The 20180-nt window shown below is 37.5% G+C and overlaps 1 protein-coding gene across 10 annotated transcripts in view; it reads left to right on the plus strand.

The window, feature by feature from the left end:
* The window catches only part of CCDC30 (coiled-coil domain containing 30), a 156228-nt gene that overhangs the window by 1124 nt on the left and 134924 nt on the right, over window positions 1–20180 (plus strand). For 5 of the 10 annotated variants that reach the window (XM_007492928.3, XM_056795319.1, XM_007492930.3 and 2 more), the window contains exons 2-5: window positions 2397–2579; window positions 5953–6073; window positions 9196–9389; window positions 9817–9882. In XM_007492928.3, the coding sequence (XP_007492990.2) occupies window positions 2397–2579; window positions 5953–6073; window positions 9196–9389; window positions 9817–9882 (564 nt within the window). Of the gene's footprint in view, window positions 1–21; window positions 351–2396; window positions 2580–5952; window positions 6074–9195; window positions 9390–9816; window positions 9883–20180 lie in introns of those variants that run through there. The other 5 variants (XM_007492929.3, XM_056795321.1, XM_056795317.1 and 2 more) reach the window with 4 other exon arrangements.

The following is a 20180-nucleotide window of genomic DNA, read 5'->3' on the forward strand; positions in this document are numbered from 1 at the left end:
TTAGAAAAATATAGAAAAACAACTGCATTTTTCTGTTATTTAGTGCTTGTATTAAGAAATAAGTTTACTCCTTTACAAATTGGTTATGTAGGATATATTATTGGGGTGCTAATTTTGAATGCTATTTTCATCATCAAACACATTCTAGCTTTAAATTGGATGCAGAATGAGAATTGAAACTAGGGGATAATGCCTGTATTTAGTAATTATAAAATTTCGTGTTTACTTTTAGAGATTAACACTACTTTCATTGAACCAAGAGAAACTAGTGGAAGGAATATCAGAAAATGTATCCCTCTGGGGCAGGAGAGCTCTGATAAATATAGGCCTGGTCTTTCTTAGTAGGAGTGGTAAATAACTGAAGTCAGTGGATTTGACTAGTTAGGAAATCTTTATTTTTTTTCTACAAAAAAAGTACTTTCCTGTTTGTTAGAACCTTTATATGTAATCTTCACAGACCAATGCCATCATTTTTTGGAAATACATTTAAAAGCAATTGTTTATTCTAGTTCTTTAATTTTCAGAAAACTGATAAGTTGGTTATTTTAGTTTTCAGAACCAATCAAAAAAGATACCTTCATGTTGAATTTCAGCCAAAGTTACATGAAAAAACTAAAATAATGCTTATACAGCTTCCTCTTCCTAATCTTAGATTGGAGAAGGAAACTTTTCTACTTTTACAGTTTCTAGATAAAATGCTAATGATTACAAATTGAAGAATCTAGAGTATATAAGAGTTTTGAATTCTGAATAAAAACTGAATAAATTAAATGAGTTCTAAAACATTTATTAAATGCTTCTTGTGTGCCAAGCACCATGTTAAAGATTAGAGGTACAAATGGAAAATCCAGATTGTCCCTCCTCTTAACAAGCTCACATTCTAATAGAATTTTAATGTTTGTGTGAGTTTTGAATTATATATTTGTTTGTGTCAGTGGTGGGTTAGAAAGAAGGCCCTATCCCACTTTTGCCACTTTTAGTTTGGCCTTGAGCAAAGTCATTTAACCTCTTTGGTTCTTAATTTTCTTGTCTGTAAATTGGGGAGACAGTGGATGGGATGACCTTTAAAGGAACTACTCTCAGTAAATCTATGACCCCAGGGTCTGTCAAAATTATGATTTTGATCCTTGGTTTAGCCCCCAGGACATGCTATTACAGTATTTATTTCTTCTTTGACTACTGCATGGTAGTAGTGGGCAGCATATTCTCTATTTCTTGAACTTTGGTTTTCACTTAGTCAGGAGAAATGTTGTATAATGAGGTGTAACCCTAACTGCCTCACTGAAGTTTGAAGTACAGTTGGTTTTTTTAACCTTTATTACTCTGTCCCTGCTCTTGAGGAGTTTACAATTCAGTTGAGAAGGCAAAAAACTCAACTCTAAAATTACTAAGGACTGATTACTCATAACAGAAGAAAACAATGGAAGATTAGTTTAAAATGGTACCTTGGAAGGCTGGTGTGGAAACTGAAGTTCTTTAGTTTTTTGCCTACTTAGGCAAAGGGCCATGTTACATAGTGTTGTCCTTCCACAACTTAAAAAAAATAATTGGTAGAACCTTCTGTATAAGCATTAGACAGCGAATGGGATGATTTAGAAAGTCACCATAATTTATATAAAGTTGGCATTTTGTTAGTAAAGAGTAGTACAATTGTATGACAATAATTAGGGTGGAATGGAAGGTATGGGAATGATAGAAGGTAGAAAACTCTATCTTCTAGTTGGTTACAACATATTGCATTTCTAGACCATAAATTTCTATTCAAAAGGAATCTTGGAGATCAAGACTGAGTAAGCCCTTTGACTGCAATGAACAATATGTGAATGAATAAATGAAAAATCATTTAAGTGCTTACTGTATGCTAGATACTGTGCTAGGGATACAAATACTCCTTCCTCCCCCCAAAATCAACAGTAATCCAAACCTGCCCTTGGTAAGTTTACATTATAATAGAGGAAGAGTATACATATAGGCCAGGGAGGAGCGGAAGTTACAGGGATAATGTCTTAGGAATATGTAAATTTATTTTGTAGAAGGAATGTGGGAGTATTTTCAAGTACTTACTTAGTATGGTTCTGAGTTGGACATATTGATTATGTGATAATTGAAGCCATTAGAATGGATTATAGAATGAGATATATATCTCATCATTCAGTTTATTTGGCATTATATAGCTCAATATTCAACTGCTTATCAATAGCTATTAACATTTAGAGGGGGAAGGAATTCCAGTGATCTTTATAACTAGTTGAGTAAAAGTTAGGAAATGGCCTTTATGAACATTTAACAATCCAGAAGTTGAACAAATCCCATGATATATACATTCAAGATTTCCTGTAGCTCAAATTGCTATAACTTAAAAATCTTATTTGTGCTATTACTTTCCTTTCATCAAGGAAAATGTTCGGTTAGAAGACATACTTCATTATCTTGAGAGAGAAGGAATTGATTCCCTTGCTACTACAGAAGAACAGCTTTGTTATGTCTGGTGTTTATTCCAACATAGTGAGGATAGGCTGAGAACTGCTTCTAGAGACTTGGAAGAACTTAGAGTAAAACACACAGAAGAAATGAAAGAAGTAAGAAAAAGTAGTACAGAATTATTCTTTTCATAGCCTTACTGTTTTACATGAGCTATTTTCCTATGTTTGTTTATAATTTGTTTAAACTACTTTTATTTTCTTCATTTTAAAAAATAACAGCTTCCAGGTAGGATTCTATTTGCAAAGTACTTCTCTGTTGCCATAAATAAACTTCATAGTTGTTTCAAGAAATGTATTATTATTTTAGCAGGTTTGTATTGTGAAACATATTTGAAATGATCAATTTTTAAAAAATCATTATGTTCTGGCTTAAAATCGATACTAGGTATCAGTTCTAAGGAGAATAGTAAGGGCTAGGCAATTGGAGTTGAGTAATTTACCCAGGGTCACATAGCTAGGAAGTGTGGGAGATCAGATTTGAATTTAGTACCTCTCATCTCCAAGCCTGGCTGTCTAGCCACTGAGCCACTTTCCTGCCCTGAAATGACCTATTTCTTCATTAGTTTAACTACAAAGGAGAGTCCATATTTTAAAATTTAATCTTTTATAGACATTATTACTTTGAATGTTGGACTCACTCCCATATTTAGATAATCAGCTTGAATAGCACGATCCAAGTCATGGGTAAAGAAGATAGATAAGTTTCACAGCAGTGTGAAGGATGAGGTAGAGGCAGAAAGACCTGTTAGGGGATTATTACAATAATCAGGCAGGTGGTCACTTGAGCCTGCAAGAGGAAGAGATGTATTCAAGAAATATTGTAAGGATGAAAAAATCAGGAGGAGAAGGCATTTGAGTCTGGTATTTTTATTAACACCACCTCTGATCATGCTTCTGAGTATCTTATGCTTTTACTCTGCCCTTTCCACTGATCTCACTGTAAAGAAGTCCATCTCTTCCTTGAATACTGCCCCAGTCTAATGACAGATGTCAGCATACAAACTGTGCCCTTTAGAAGTAAAGGCTACTTGATAACTAGTTGAATTTCTTTTTAAACACAATTTCTACAACTTTCTCCACTGCTCATTTTCATAAACTGACATTTATATGGTGCAGGAAAGTTTACATTGTGATTCATACACATTATCTCATTTGGTGCTCACAACTATAGGTATTATCTACATTTTACAGATGATGAAATTGAGGCTCAAAAAGATTAAGAGGCTTTTGTTGTTGTTCTTTGGGGTATTCCCAATCCCATTACTTGGTTCAGTTTGTTCTCTTAATAACCTTTAAAGAGGGTGGTACTCAGAAGGGACAGTAGTCTCCCCATTTTAGGTTGTGGGCACAGGATAAGTGTTTTATGGTTATATAGTTCATATCAGAGGTGGAAGTTGAACAAGGTCTTCCTACCAATATATATACTGTGCCATGCTATCAGAATATGCTTTTTTATACCAAGTAGGACCATGGAAATGTTCTCTGTTTTTCTCATTGTTGAGTTTCCACACTGCTGTTTTAGTCATAGACCTAGTCCAGTTGGAAGTCACCTACACTGATCTATAAACTACTCTTTCAGTGATCAAGGCTACATAAAAGTGAGGCTGATTGGTAGCACTTGGCCCAGGACTTGCAAGTCAAGAACAGTCTGGTGAGGCACCTAAAATCTCTACCCAGATAGCAGAGTGGTATGGAGGTGATCCTTGGTTCTTAAAGGCTATGCCATTGGAATCTAAACTCAGGAAGGGTTCTACCTAGGTGGTCTACATGGCAGTTGGCCTGTTCGTGATCAAAAAGACAACATAACTCTTTATTCTGTCATCTTACCCTACTAGTCTTATAAATGAATACCATTTTTTATAGTTCCCCCACATGGTACCTGGAATATATATCAACTATGCCCCTATATTTTTCTGGTTGTAATAAATGATCCTATATGTAACCTGCACAACTTAGAGTTGGTCAAAGAATTCTACCATTGCAACCCTGCCTAACTGGGAAAGACTCTATAGGAATAGACTTGTCATTGTAACTAACTTAGAGTATAACTGCAATGTATTTAATAAGGAAGGGAAGGGGAGAAGAGTATGGCCATACATCCTCAGTATAAATGGATGTCTCTGCTGACTCACTAGTAATTATAATTTTCAGATCAGACAGCAATGAATTCCTGGGACTCTTGCATCTAATATTTGTTGAGTGTATAAAATCCTGGGCCTGGAGTCAAGAATACAAGAGTTCGTATCTGGTCTCAGACAATTACTTAGCTGTGTCTCTGGACAAGTTACTTAATCACTGTCTGACTCAGTTTCCTCAACTGTAAAATTGGGATAAGAATAGCATCTACTTCTCAAGGTTATTGTGAAAAATCAAATGAGATGTTTGTAAAGTGCTTACACAGTGCCTGATTCATAACACTGAAGTACTTGCTTCTTTCCTTACAATTCATTTAGCTTTCTTAAAATTGCTTTTGACTTTCAAATTGATTTTTAGTACTTTACCTTTGTTGCCATTTCTTTTTTTCATGGAATGGGAGTTATATCTTCTTGAACTCAGATTATACTAGATAATTACTTCTGCTCATACCATGCTAAGAATCAGATCTGGAGCACTAATCCTATTCAGCTGCTACACTGGTCTCTGGGTGCTACCCAGTGACTGAAACCTTAGCTGGAATCTTTCATGTTCCCAGTCAGAAGGACTGTTTTTGTACCTGAAAAGCCCTACCCACTGGTGCAGGGTAATATCATGAATAACAAAATTACACTATGCTATCTATCAGATGAATTGTGAAACTCAAATGAGATCATGGATATGAATATTGTAGTGGAGATTCTTTTCAGAGATGAACTGCCAAAATTCCTTCCAAATCTCCAATTCTGATTCTATGAAAACACTTCACAGGATTCTACATAGTATCATTATCACCTCCACTAAAATGGAGTTGTAGAAGCCACCTTAGGCTCTTGAAAGCTTTGCTCATGGAGTATGAACTGAAGAGTTGCCTGATGGACAGAGTATTGGAGTTAGAGTTGAGAATACCTGAGTTAAGGTACATATTAGCTGTGTGATCATGAGAAAATAACTGAACCTCCTCCCTAAAGCTCATTCTCCCCATCTATTAAATTAAAACATACCCACTAATATATCTTCCAACCTTAATTGTGATGGTCTGGGTTCAACAAAGGATTTTGTTAACTGAGAACCAACCTAATAACCCAATTTTAGTGAGACTCATCACCTGAAAACTGTTCACTTAGTGGTGATTTTTTTTTAATATTCTAGTTAACAAAGACATTCACCAAGGTGTGGAGTGTGAAATAACAGATTGGTAAAGTATTTGAAGGTGCTACTTGCTATGAGAAACAACAGTTATCAAAACTCCTCTCTTCAGCTTATTTGACTGATTTATTTTGGTTTTAAAATGTCTTAGAGATGTGTTCAATGATGGCTACTGCTTCTGTTTTAGGTGGAAAATTATGTGAATCATGTCCGTCATTTAACAGAAGAAAGAGAAGCCTTAAATCATGATTTTGAAAAAGAAAGTGAGCAACTTCAACTTGAATTTAAAGAACTGCAGCTCCAACAGGGTAACTTTTATTTGAAAGTTTTCAGTAGTTTGTTTTGATTACATTAGGTAAAGCTACATGGAAGGGTATAGATGAGGTTACTTTAAATGAAATATAGTAATGAAGATTAAAATGTAGTAGAACCACACAAAATTTGTGATTTGTGTCTGTTTAGTCAGAGGTTATTGGGATCTCCTTGGGTCATCAGTGTGCTTCCAAGTATGAATAATCAGTAGATATTCTTGAATGTTGAAGAGTTATAGACTACTCTTGAGGGGCAAAGATCATTTTTGTTGTCTTTGTATCCTTGGTGCTTTGTAAAGTGCCTTATATGTATAGGGATTTAATAATTGTTTGTTGAATAAATAAATGACTGAGCAAGTTACTTAGAATCTCTAAGGCTTAATTTCCTCACCTCTAAAACAGGGACAATAACAACCAGAATATATAGCCCACAGGGCCATTGTGAGGACAAATGAGAATATGTATATATAATCTTTTATAAACCTTAAAGCTAATATATAAATATCAGCTAATTCTAGTAATAAGGGCAGGAACCTTATAAATATAGTATTTGTATACAATGACTAATATTTCTGTGATATTTAACAAGGTAAAGGGCAAAGACTCAAACTGGATACTAGAGCTGAGTTGGGCTGGTCTCTAGAGTTGTCTGAAGGATATTATAGGGAAATAGAGAATAGTCAACAAGACCTTGGTCTGAGCAACTTAAGTGAAGGATTACCTAGACCTAGGAAGCTGAATTAGTTGCTTGGGGAATCTGTAATTACCAAAAGGGTATTTTTAAAAAATATTTTATTTGATCATTTCCAAGCATTATTCATTAAAGACATAGATCATTTTCTTTTCCTCCCCCCCACCCCCCATAGCCGACGCGTAAATCCACTGGGCATTACATGTTTTCTTGATTTGAACCCATTGCTATGTTGATAATATTTGCATTAGAGTGTTCATTTAGAGTCTCTCCTCTGTCATGTCCCCTCAACCGCTGTATTCAGGCAGTTGCTTTTCATCGGTGTTTTTACTCCCATAGTTTATCCTTTGCTTATGAATAGTGTTTTTTTCTCCTAGATCCCTGCAAATTGTTCAGGGACATTACACCGCCACTAATGGAGAAGTCCATTACATTCGATCATACCACAGTGTATTAGTCTCTGTGTACAATGTTCTCCTGGTTCTGCTCCTCTCGCTCTGCATCACTTCCTGGAGGTTGTTCCAGTCTCCATGGAATTCCTCCACTTTATTATTCCTTTTAGCACAATAGTATTCCATCACCAACATATACCACAATTTGCTCAGCCATTCCCCAATTGATGGGCATCCCCTCGTTTTTCAGTTTTTGGCCACCACAAAGAGCACAGCTATGAATATTTTTGTACAAGTCTTTTTGTCCATTATCTCTTTGGGGTACAGACCCAGCAGTGCTATGGCTGGATCAAAGGGTAGATATTATTTTGTCGCCCTTTGGGCATAGTTCCAAATTGCCCTCCAGAATGGTTGGATCAGTTCACAACTCCACCAGCAATGAATTAATGTCCCTACTTTGCCACATCCCCTCCAGCATTCATTACTTTCCTTTGCTGTTATGTTAGCCAATCTGCTACCAAAAGGGTATTTTGAATAGGTTATATGTCTCATTAAGAAAAATCTAGTAAAGAACTGGTTGCAGAGTCAAGAAGAATACTAGTGCTTGAGGCTATAGAGGCCCTTCTTGGGTAAAGAGCAGGACACGGACTGAGAGCAATGACTACACCTCTTTAGAAACACAGAAAACTTGCAGACTTCCAGAATTAGAGCTGAAGCTGCAGAAAAAGCCTGAAGCTCACCTCCAGGTTAGCAGAGCTCCACTTTTACATAAAGTTCAAAATCAAGAAATAAGCTGGGAAAAAACAGCAAACAACAACAAAATCTGATCACAAAAAAACCCCTGCAATAGTGGTATAGAAGAACAAGATACAAGCTCAGAACTAGACAGTAATTGGAAAATGACTACAATCAAAGCCTTAAAAATAAATGCCATTTGGACCCAAGGCTAACAAGAATTCCTCAAAGAATTAAAAAGAGATAAGCATGATAGAGGAAAAGTTTTGGGGAAAATACATGAGAGTAATAAAAGAAAACCATGAAAAGAAAATTAATGGCTTGGTAAAAAAGGTACAAAAATATTAAAGAAAATAATACCTTAAAAAAACCAAATTTATAGGGCAGCTAGGTGGCTCAGTAGATTGAGAACCAAGCCTAGGGATGGAAGGTCCTAGGTTCAAATGTGGCCTTAGACACTTCCTAGCTGTGTGACACTGAGCATGTAATTTAACCTTCATTACCTAGGTTTTATCGCTCTTCTGCTTTGGAACCAATACACAGTATTGATTTTAAGATGTAAGGTAAAGTTTTTTTGGTTGTTTTTTTCATAAACAAAGTTAACCTAAAGGTGAAAAAAAAAAAGAAAAGAAAGAAGGCACAAGAATTACTGAAGAAAATGATTCCTTAAAAATCAGGATAAACTAAATAGAAAAAAAAGAGGTACAAAAATTCCCTGAAGAAAAGAATTCTTTAAAAAACATAACTTAGGGGGCATATGGGTGGCTCAGTGGATTAAGAGCCAGGCCCAGGAATGGGAGGTCTTGGGTCCAAATATGGCCTCAGACACTTACTAGCTGTACAGCCCTGGGCAGGTCACTTAACCCCCATTGCCTAGCCCTTTCCACTCTTCTGCCTTAGAACCAATATACAGTATTGATTCTAAGATGAAAGGTAAGGGTTAAAAAATAAAGCAAATAGAACCAGCCAAATCTTAAAAAGAAACACAAATGCTCACCAAAGAAAATAATTCCTTAAAAACTAGAATTGGGTAACTGGATCTAATGATTCTATGAGACATCAAGGAAAAATAAAACAAAGTCAAAAGAATGGAAAAAATAGAAGAAAATGTGTAATATCTTATTGGGGAAAAAAACCTGATCTAGAAAATAGATTAAAGAGAAATAATTTAAGAATTATTAGACTACCAAAAAGCCATAATAAATAAATAGAATCTAGACATCTTAAACCAAGAAGTTATAAAGAAAACTTCCCTGATATCTTAGTCTAGAGCTTTTCTTTTTGCAATTTGTTTCTCCCAGAAGTCCAGCTAAAGGAGATTGAAGAAATGTTGGATCAGGAGGGCTTATCAGAAATCGCTCAGAGCAGTCCTAGTGAACAGATTGCTTATTTATTGGTAGAAAGAACAACCCTTTTGGAGAAGCTGGAACTGGCTGACCCCAAGTTAAATTCATATAACTCTGCGGGCAGTGGCCTTCAGGAAATCCATCTTAAGGTAGGCTTGAATTAACTTTGAACCTAAAAAATAAATTAATGGTTAAAAATCAATGCTCTCCTCTCCCCCACCTCACTCAGTTAAAAGTACAGACTAATTTCTCAATTAGCTGTGTCAATAGAAAAGAACAACTAGTGAAAAAAAAATTTTTAAGGTTTTGATGGTTTTTTGAAATGTTTTATACAATTATTTGTTATAGAAAAATTATCCTTATGATTAAATTTTGCTTAGATTAATGTTACAATTATTTTGTGTTCCTTGCTTATTAACTGAGAAAGCAATTTTAACTACCAAAGATTAGAATATGACCTAACAATCCTGGTTTGTCAAGTTTTAAATTGTGTATTCAGACAAAAATTGTACTTTTCTATCTTTATAATACATCAACAATATCTAGAATGTCACCACCATTGATTTCTTTGTTCAGACATTACAAGATGACCTTCAAAAACAACAGGAATATTTGCGATGGCCAAAAGAAATTCCAAATAAGGTAAAGAGTTTTTATAGTTTTTTTCCTTCAGTTTCAATATGACAATTCTAAATTATCTTTTACTTTATAGTAGATGAAACATACAAAATCTGCCTATAAAATAATAATGAATGATTTTTAAAAACAGATGGATTACACTTAATATGTGGATGAATATTGTCCTTTTTTTAAAAAGCATTATCCTTTATAAAGTAGTCCAACAATAAGACTTTACATTTGTTCCAATGATTTTGCTGTTACTTAAAACATTTTGGAACTACTAGTTGGGAATTGGCCTCAAAGTCTGTGGCATATCTTTTTAATATCCTTGATGATCATAGGTCTTGACCATCCTTGGGTGGTGGAGGGGTGGGGGTGGATTTAATTTTTTTGAAACAGCCAAAAACTCATTCAGAACAATTTTTGGTGAATGAATTTCTTGTGTCCTATTCTCTTATGGGGAGTGAAGCCTCATCTAGAGACTGAAGAGAGAGAGAAAGTCGTGGGAATTTGGAGGGTGAATATAGTCAAATAAGAGTGCCCAATCCAAAGGTCAAAAGACAGGAATACACAAAGAAAAGGACCTAGGAGCTGGACTGAAAAACATAGTCTAGATTCAAGAACTGTAGGTCCCGAGCGGGTGCTGAAGTCAAGGTCCCAATCAAGTAGAATCAGTAACATATCCTGGAAGAAGCAGCACAGAACTCTGAATAGTGGCAGTGTTCTTTATGCATAGAATTAGCTCAATTGGAAAGCTAGCCATTTTTCCACCCCAAAGGGAGGCAGTAGGGTGTAGAAAAAATTGGAGAGAGAAATCTGCTTTAAACATTAGCTAGCTGTGTGACTCAGGATGAGCCATTTAACCTCCATAAGGCTTACTTAGTTTCTTCAGCCATAAAATGGGGAGAAAAACAGCACTTATTTCCTTGGTTTGTTGTGAGGATTCTAGGAGATCATGTTAGTGAAATGCTTTGCAAACCTTAGTGCTTTGTAACTGTCATTATCCTCCCACCTCCTCCCAGCTTAGCTTGAACACAAGCTGTGGGTGTGGATATTTCCCCTTATAATATTTATGGATAACTCAAGGTCATGACTTTATGGTGAAAGGCTTCTGTCAGCTTAGGTGAATACTAAAGCTAATGTTATTAAAGATTCCTGTGTTTGGTGGGCTCAGAACATACCAAATTACTGAGACAGTCCTGATACCTCTATGATTTCAAGATGTCTTTGGTTGTTATATTATTCTTATCTGTCCAGGATTGTTGGGAGTAGGTGAAGTTTGGTAATTGTAAGTCAGGTTTTAGGTGAATGTGTAGCAGCAGACACTAATGGAAAATGGGATAGCCTATTGTAGTAAGGCAGGTAATCTAGTAAATAGGTGAAAGGGAATAATACTATGTGGATTAGGAAGGGCCAGTTTCCTTCTATCTATGTATAAGTATTGGGTAACTACCACTCAACCTTTGACATGAAAAGAAAGAGGGAAGGATTTAGTAATGCTTTCTATGTGCCAAATGCTGTGCTAAGTTTCAGGGATAAAAATTTTAAACGTTTCTGTGCTCATTCTAATAAGGGCACATAGTGAAGTGCCCAGTTAATCGATCCCAAGGATGAAATAATGACCAACAATGTTACATACAGGAGGGAGTTTATTAAACAAACTGCAGTTTGGGCTCAGCTCTCTAAAAATGGCTGGAACCCTGAGTATGGGGTTTGCAGGCTTTTTATACCCTTTTGTGGTAGGGGGAGTGCACAGGAATTCCTAGGGTGGGGGGAGTGAACAGGAACTCCTGGGGCTGGGGTGTTATCAGTTCCTGGCATATGTCAAGAAGGGGAGTGGCAGGAAGTTCTGGGGTTAGGGGTCAGGGAGGGGAAAGAAGGGGTTTGGGAGCTGGCTCTTCAAAAGCACATATAGGAAAGTTTAGCTTCAAGGTGGATGTAAGGGTCTAGAGGTCTTCAGAACACAGCTGCAAGGATGCAAGGCCCAAAGGTCCATAGGATACCTTGGAAGGTCAAATGGCAATGCATGGAAGGCATTCATAGTATATATATATGATTTGAGTGAAGAGAGAATTTAGCCTTGGGCAATAGGATGAACCAATCATCTTGGTGATATGATATATATTGTGCTTGAGATACTACTATGATTAACATGCCAGTTATTGAAGTAGAATGATGTACTGTGGAAAGGTATATATTACTTATAGGGTAGTGATCAGAATAATCCAGAAGTATGGGATAAATTGGGACCTTCACTGGAGTGAAGGTTTTAGAGCCAAAAATGAATGGAAGGAACAAGTGAGTAGCTAACTTCAGTGAGGTTGGAAGATCTTTGATAGGGGAAGATATGAATCTTTACAGTCAAATGTCTTATGCCTGCTATTTACTGATTTTATCTGGCTAGGGGAAGATATGAATCTTTACAGTCAAATGTCTTATGCCTGCTATTTACTGATTTTATCTGGCTAAGGCCAAGTGGTTATAGTTTGCAGTTTTCAGGAATATGAACCTAAGCAAGAGTTACTTTTGCTGACTTATCATGAAATTCTAGGGCTTACTTAGGACCACACAAGTGTAAGAATTTAAATTTAGGTTTTATGCTAAATATGAGAATTCTAAAGTAATATTGTGGTTACAGATTTAAAAATATTACAGCTTAAGTCAAAATGACTTAGCAGTTTGATTTATAAAGAGGTGGAAAAAGTGAAAGTGGAAAAATGTAGATAAAGAGACAGAAAGTACTGCCTAGTTAAAAATACCCTAAATTTAATCCTAATGTCTCCAGACCGCAAATGTGAATCCAAAAGTGAATCTCACCAGAATCCAAAGCCCTATTTAGGAAGCCAAAATCTGAAGAATCTGCCAAGAACCTTCAGTGCACACAAGGCTAAGACTACCAAGAATCTCACCAGAATTTATGCTGAAGGGAATGTCCCACCAAAGCACCAACAAGCAAAGAACCAAGGAAGGAATCACTCCACTCACCACTGCGAGCCTATGTAGGATCCAGGGAAAGAGTTTCCTCCTACAGTCCAGCTCACCAACACAGAGAGAGCCTCCTTGAATCCTGGAGTTGGCCTTTTTAAAGCAGTTTCTTGAAGTCACTTCCTGTCAATCCCCCACTTTATGGGTGGATGAGTGGTGGGTGGGCAGTGAGCTCTGGAGTTGTCAACCACTCTAGCAAGTGACTTGTGAATTCTCATACTTAGTGACTGGTAAGGTACTAAGTAGGGATACTTAAGTTTTTGATTGATTAAACTTAAAAGTTGCTGATTGATAGACAAGAAAGTTTGATTCACTCTTCACACAGGGCATCATTGCTAGTTTGGAGCAGAACACTCAAGCCTCCAGAATAAAAAATCCTTAGCTTCCAGAAAGCAATATAAGTTCAGACAATACATCAGTTCTATTGTACTTCTTGCATTTTGGCTTTCTAAATTTTGGCAGAATTTTTTGGCTCTGGCTCCTCCCTTAGTCCCTTGTCTGTTGATGTTTCCCAATTAAATTTAATTCAACATTTATTAAATGGCTACTCTGTACAAGATATTGTGCCAGGAGAGATACAGAGATGACAATTTTAAACACAGTCCATATGCTTAAAGAGCTTATATTTTGCTTTGTATCCTTTGGATACTGACTTTGGATTAATCTTCTCTTGTCTCCCTTAACTTCAGCTTCCTCTTTCCCTGAGACTAGTATCTTTGTTCCTGCCTAGGGATTTCCCTGATTACCAGGGATGGCTTGCTTCAGGCAAGCCAAGCCAATCCTTCTGAGGTGGCTGATCTGCTAGGTGATGGAACTCTGGTTTCTGCAGAAGAGCATCTGTTGATTTGTTTCATGGCTTTGGGTTGTAGAAGGTTACCAGACTAAATCTGCTAAAACAGATAGTGCCAGAAAACCTGATTTTGGTTGAGCAATTAAAAAGTGCTTTAGGGGGGCAGCTGGGTGGCTCAGTGGATTGAGAGTCAGGCCTAGACGGGAGGTCCTAGGTTCAAATCTGGCCTCAGACATTTCCCAGCTGTGTGATCCTAGGCAAGTCACTTAACCCCCATTGCCTAGCCCTTACCACTCTTCTGCCTTGGAGCCAATACACAGTATTGATTCCAAGACAGAAGGTAAGGGCTTAAAAAAATAAAAAAAAATAAAAGTGCTTTATGTAGGAGTGTTTGATGGGTGATAAAGAGTGTTGATCTCCATTAAGTTTCTATCTCTTGAAAATTACTTAGTCATCGATAATTCTGTGTGCCATCCTCATGCACACATGCCATCCTCAGGCAATGGATGCCTTCTTCTCTACTATGAATTGCTTGTGAGCACCTAGAGATCAAGATGAAGGTAAAGAAAAACATTTAATGAACTCATTGAATATAGCATTTATTTTCATTGTCCAGTGGAATGCTTTGGAAGTATGAGCAGGCTGGTTAAAAGCATTATCAGACATGAACACCTGGGAATGAACTTGTAAATTGTGCCCCAGGAACCTTTGTTGACCTTCTGGCAGTGTAGAGATGCAAGAGTTCCTAAGTGTAGTATGGTCTTCACCTTACTTGAGCCTATCCCTGCTCTGTTGAACCAGTATGTGCTTTAAGAATTCTGTATCACTCTTCTTGAGTTGGTACTTCTCTAGTCTGATGAATAGCCTCTTCTGATGTAATCCCTAGACAAGTGGACAACACCTATTCTTTGTCCTAGACAAAGGTCTAGAAACAAGAGAAAGTTACTGAGAGAAACCTCTATCTCATTATTCAGTTTTTGGAAGATGGGGATTATGAACTACTCTAAGATCGCAGGGATATTCATAAACTGAATGGCAGAGGCCAATATTAAAGTAGAAAAATTGAAGAAATATTTTTCCACCAATCACTTTTCCAGTTATAGATCAGATTCTGTACATTACCTAAGTTCTTTTTTGTGACTATCACTATCCTAATCTGTTAGCACAGTATATTCCTAGACCTGTTTACTTGTAGCATTCACATAATCACATCAAAGCCACCACATCCTGTGCTTCATTCAACAAACTATTTAGCACCTGAAATAGATAAAGCATTATATTAGGTTCTGGGAATATAGCGATATAATTAAGAACTGTGCCTTCCTACAAGGAGCATTCAGCCATTTTTAACAGTAAGTACCAAGACCCAGGTAAAGGAGGTAGCAGGTTGGATTAATCTCTTCCAATAATTCTTTTTTTTTTTTCCCCAAGCCTTAACTTCCGTCTTGGAGTCAATACTGTGTATTGGCTCCAAGGCAGAAGAGTGGTAAGGGCTAGGCAATGGGGGTCAAGTGACTTGCCCAGGGTCACACAGCTAGGAAGTGCCTGAGGCCAGATTTGAACCTAGGACCTCCCATCTCTAGGCCTGGTTCTCAATCCACTGAGCTACCCAGCTGCCCCCTATCCTGAAATTCCTACAGCAACATGGTTTTATGCCATTTTAATTTAGGTAATCAGAAATAGTGATCCCAGTATCAAGTTGTTGTCATAATCATAGGTCCACTAGATGTGGACTACATGCATGAGCCTAAAAGAGAACATGGTACTTCCCTGACCTTACTGATACACTGACATAACTGGGAAAGAGTAAAAATGGGGTGGCTAGGTATCTCAGTGGATTGAGAGCCAGGACTAGAGATGGGAGGTCCTGAGGTCGAATCTGACCTCAGACACCTAGCTGGGTGACTCTGGGCAAGTAACTTAACCCTCATTGCTTCATTGTCCTTACCACGCTTCTACCTTGGAACCAAGACACTTTGATTCTAAGATAGAAGGTAAGGATTTGAAAAAAGAAAGAAAAAGAGAAAGAAGGAAGGAAGGAAAAGAAAGGAAGGAAGGAAGGAAGGAAGGAAGGAAGGAAGGAAGGAAGGAAGGAAGGAAGGAAGGAAGGAAGGAAGGAAGGAAGGAAGGAAGGAAGGAAGGAAGGAAGGAAGGAAGGAAGGAAGGAAAGAAAAAAGGAAGGAAGGAAGGAAGGAAAGAAAAAAGGAAGAAAGAAAAAAGGAAAAAGAAGGAAAGGAAGGAGGGAGGGAGGGAGACTTTCCAGCAGGGATCTTCTCTATGCACTCTGAAATTAAATCATCTTGACTTTTAGTCTTATTTTTCACTTTTGCCTCTTTTCTTCTCTAAGCTCATTCTTCCTGTGAGTGGGAGAGGGCGAGAATGTGAACCCTTTTTTCAGTTGGATATGAATGTTATCCAGATTGCTTGTGGATAAGTGGCGGTGCTAGTTGCTCTACTTCAGGTTCCCCAGTAGAGGGCTCTAGAGACTTCCAGAGAAGCTACTTTCCCAGGCTGCTGAGTTGTCTGCAGTATATGTAAGCAGCAAATCCCTGGCATACTTAGTAGTTGAAATTGGTTCCTGGTGTCAGATGGCATCTAGAACCCTCAGGTGCTTTCTCTGCATGGTCAGAGGACTCTTTCAGAGTTCCTGGACTCAAATATCAGTTGTTCATAGGTTTCTTCCACTGGTAATTCCCAATGGACCAGGCCAATTTGTGTTTCTTGGTGTCCCACCTAGCAAGGCAGATTGTGCACTGGGCTCCCCAGTACCTCATTGGAAATAATCCCGTTAGACATGTGGAAGGCTTTTTTAATAGCTCAAGGAAACATTGGCTTTTCCTGCCTTAGGGCTGAAAATGTGAATCAGTGTGTTTGCTGGCTCTGGCAGAAACAAGAGACCACAATAGGATGTCAGATGTTTCTGGAATCTAAGTCAAATAAATGCCCCTGCCCTGAAAGATCAATTTTGGGAGGATTTACCTGTACTCATAGAATTATTCAGGGAATCTATGACCTCCCATGGAGTAGAGGGGACTCTAGACATGGAGTCATAAAGAGGGAGTTCAGAACCCATCTCAGACACTTTTTAACTGTATGGCCTTGGACAAGTCCTCTAATTTTTCTATGCCTCTTTCTCTATGCCTCTTTTTCCTTATCTGTAAAATGAGGGGATTGAATTTGATGGTCTCTCAGTTCCCTTCTAACTCAAAATCTGTGAACCCTATGATCACAGGTCTAGGGCCCATAATTGATTAATAAAAAGTACATGTTGGTCCACCTAAAAATGGATGGCCACTTCTACACAAAACCTACAACAGTTCCTAGCTTGGAGGGGTGTTTTATCCACATTCCATAGGAGTATGTCAGAAATTTCCCTAAATGTTTTGAAAAACCCCTCAATATTAACTAATAGAGGGATGAGCCATATAGAAAAGGGATGCCCCAAGTGAGTGCATGCCCCGGCTTACCTGATTTTACTTCATAAAGGCCATTTTGGTTAAGGATGTAAATTATTTCCATGGGTGAAGGTACATAAATAATTTTTTTTTAACCAAAGAAACTCCTAGAGATTCTCTGCTGGACTTATAGACTTTATTAGACACATTGTATTGCTGATAGTCAAGGGGGTTGATTCCATCACCCTCCAGAGTTATTCATTCTCTTCATTCATTGCCTTTTTTAACTTCTGAAAATGGAAGTGTTCTCTGTGATATGGTTCATTTGTGGCTCAGCATACCTTGTTTTTGACTCCAGGTTTCTGTCTTTCTGCTGGGAATATTAATCCATCAACCAGCATGTGATTAGTCCCTACCTTATGCCACGCTCTGTACAAGACTCTGAGACAAAAGTGGAATAGTCTTTGTCCTTGGGAGACAACATATGCATATAGAACATATTCAAAATAAATATTAGCAAAATTTTTTGGAGAGAGGGTAGGGAATGAGAAAAAAGCCTCAAACTGAAAGTGATATTGGAACTGAGCTTTGAAGGAAACTAGATATTCTAAGACGAAGGGAAGGAAGGAGTGCATTCTCTTTGGGGAGGGGGTGGAGGGCTTTGTGAAGTCAAGGATATAGGATATGGAGTGTCACATGTGAGGGACAGCCAAAAAACCTGCCTGTTTGGAAGAGGTAGTGAGATTAGAACACAAATGCCAACAAATGGTATGCCATTGTCAGGACAAAGAATATGTTTGTCCAAATGTCATGTCCTACTTCCCTATGGGGAAAAAAGGAGGGCAAAGCTCAGAGTGTGCCTTAGATTAGTAAAAGTGAACATTTAAAAGTATAGGACCTTATCCTAGATCTTAGGAATCTAGGAGACAGAAGAGCCATGGGATTAGGGAGAAAGTCAAGTCAACAAACAATTGTTCAGCACCTACTATATACTAGACACAGTATTAAGAACTGGGATACAAAGAGGCAAAAGTAGTCTCTGTTTCAAAGAACTCAGAATTTCATGGGGGAGGCAACATGCAAACTACTATGTGCATGGCAGGATTATATATGAGATAAGTTAGAGATAATCTCAGAGGAGGTACTAGTATTAAGAAAAACTGAGAAAAGCTTTTTGGAGAAGGCAGTATTCAACTGAGACTTAAAGAAAGCCATTGTAAATAAATAAATAAAAGTTATCTAGGTAATTAAAACAAGGATCTTCTTTAAAATTCAAAGATATTTTATTTTTCTAATTACATACATTTTCCAAGTTACAAAATCCAAACCATCTCCCTCCCTCCTCCTACTCAGAGATGCTAAGCAATTTGATCTGGGCCATACATGTATTATCATGCAAAACACTTCTGAACTGGTCATAAAATAGTAGTCTTTAATCAGAACAGATAGACTATAATCTGGGAAGTCACACAGAACTACAATCTTAGCACTCCCAATGAACTATACAAAATGAATTTATATATAAAGTAAAGGCATTATTTTGATTAATTGAATTCCCTAAGCTTGAATGATTAAAATCTGCTTGAGTTTTTTATTGTCTTTAGCTGAGTTCTGGATTGGGTGATTGACAAGTACTAGAGGATTTAGTGTTTGGTTTAGGACAGTAATGGTGAACCTTTTAGAGACCAAGTGCCCAAACTGCACCCTCATGCCACATGTGAGCCCCCTGCCTTACCCTAAACAGGGGAGGGAGGAAGTGCTCCCATTGGGCTGCTAGGCAGAGGGACAGGCCATGTGAGAAATGTCCTCAGACGTACATGGAGAGGGGAAGGGGAGCAGCCCCTCTAGCACAGGTGCCATAGGTTCTCTGACACAGATCTAGAACAAAGATCAATCAGGGAGTTTCTTGCAAACAAGGTTGTCACCAGGGAATCCTTGAAGCAGGGAAAAGAGAGGATTCCAGACATTAGGAACAGCCAGTAAAAAATTTCGGAATGAGGAGTTGGAGTATTACATGGGAGGAAGAGCAAGGAAGTTGGTGTCATTGGATAATAGAGTACATGGAAGGAATATGTGGTCTGAGTGGAGGAGTAAGGAGCCCAAAGTCCAAAGCAGTCTCTACAGAACAGGTTTAAGAGAATAACATTGAACATAGTGTTTCAGTTAAATGGCATATTATTCAAAGTATCAACCCAAAGGAGGTGATGTTACAAGTGAACAGTATAGGTTATCTCCTTTTATAGTGATGCTATGCTAGCCACCACCCCAATCCTTGCCATCTAAAGATTATTCAGCTAGATAAAGATAGTAATGAAAATTGATGATACTGGCTTGTTGTTTTTTTTCTTGGAGTTTTAAACATGTTTCAAGCAATGGCAACATAAATAAATAAATATGATTTTGATCATGAATCTACAGCTAGGTAGGTTCAGAACTGGTTGAAACAGATCCAAAATGGGGTAAGTAGTGGAATTGAAAGAAAGCCTACAGTGGTGGAGAGTAGAAGGGTCTTCAGTGGAATGTCATGGGACTTTGAACTTGGCCCTCTTCTCTTCCATATTTTTGCCAATGATAGGCTGGAAACATTGATGACATATGCTTATAAAATTTACGGGTGAAATAAATCTGTGAGAGATTAGCTAACACTTTGGATTTCATCATCAAGACTCAAAAACATCTGGATAGGCTGCAACAGTGGACCAAATCTGATAATGTGAAACCAAATAGGAATAAATGTAAAGACTTACTCTGGTTTGAAAAATAGGTATGTTAAGAAAATTGTTCATGTGAAGAAGTCCTTAGGGATTTTAGTCAACCCATTCAGTTGTGTGATGTGGCATCTTTCTTTAATATTTCAAAGATCTTATTAAGGCATAATCTAATCTATTGATAGATCATAGCCTTTTTATAATTTAGAAGTATGAGTCATTAAAGGTTGCTGTGGCTGAAAAGTTCTTTATTCTATGGTCAACAGATAAACCTTCCCAAAATTACATAGACCAGTTCTCAGACACTAGACATACAGCCTGTCCAGCTTTTGTAGAACTTTCCAGGACTTGTACTTCCCTGGCCTAGTCTTCCAGAACTGGGGGCGGGGAGGTCATTAGAATAGTACTTTAGTGGTTTTAGTCTCTGTTAATTAGCATAGT

This window comes from Monodelphis domestica, chromosome 4, assembly GCF_027887165.1.
Source record: "Monodelphis domestica isolate mMonDom1 chromosome 4, mMonDom1.pri, whole genome shotgun sequence".
NCBI classification, from domain to species: Eukaryota; Metazoa; Chordata; class Mammalia; order Didelphimorphia; family Didelphidae; genus Monodelphis; species Monodelphis domestica.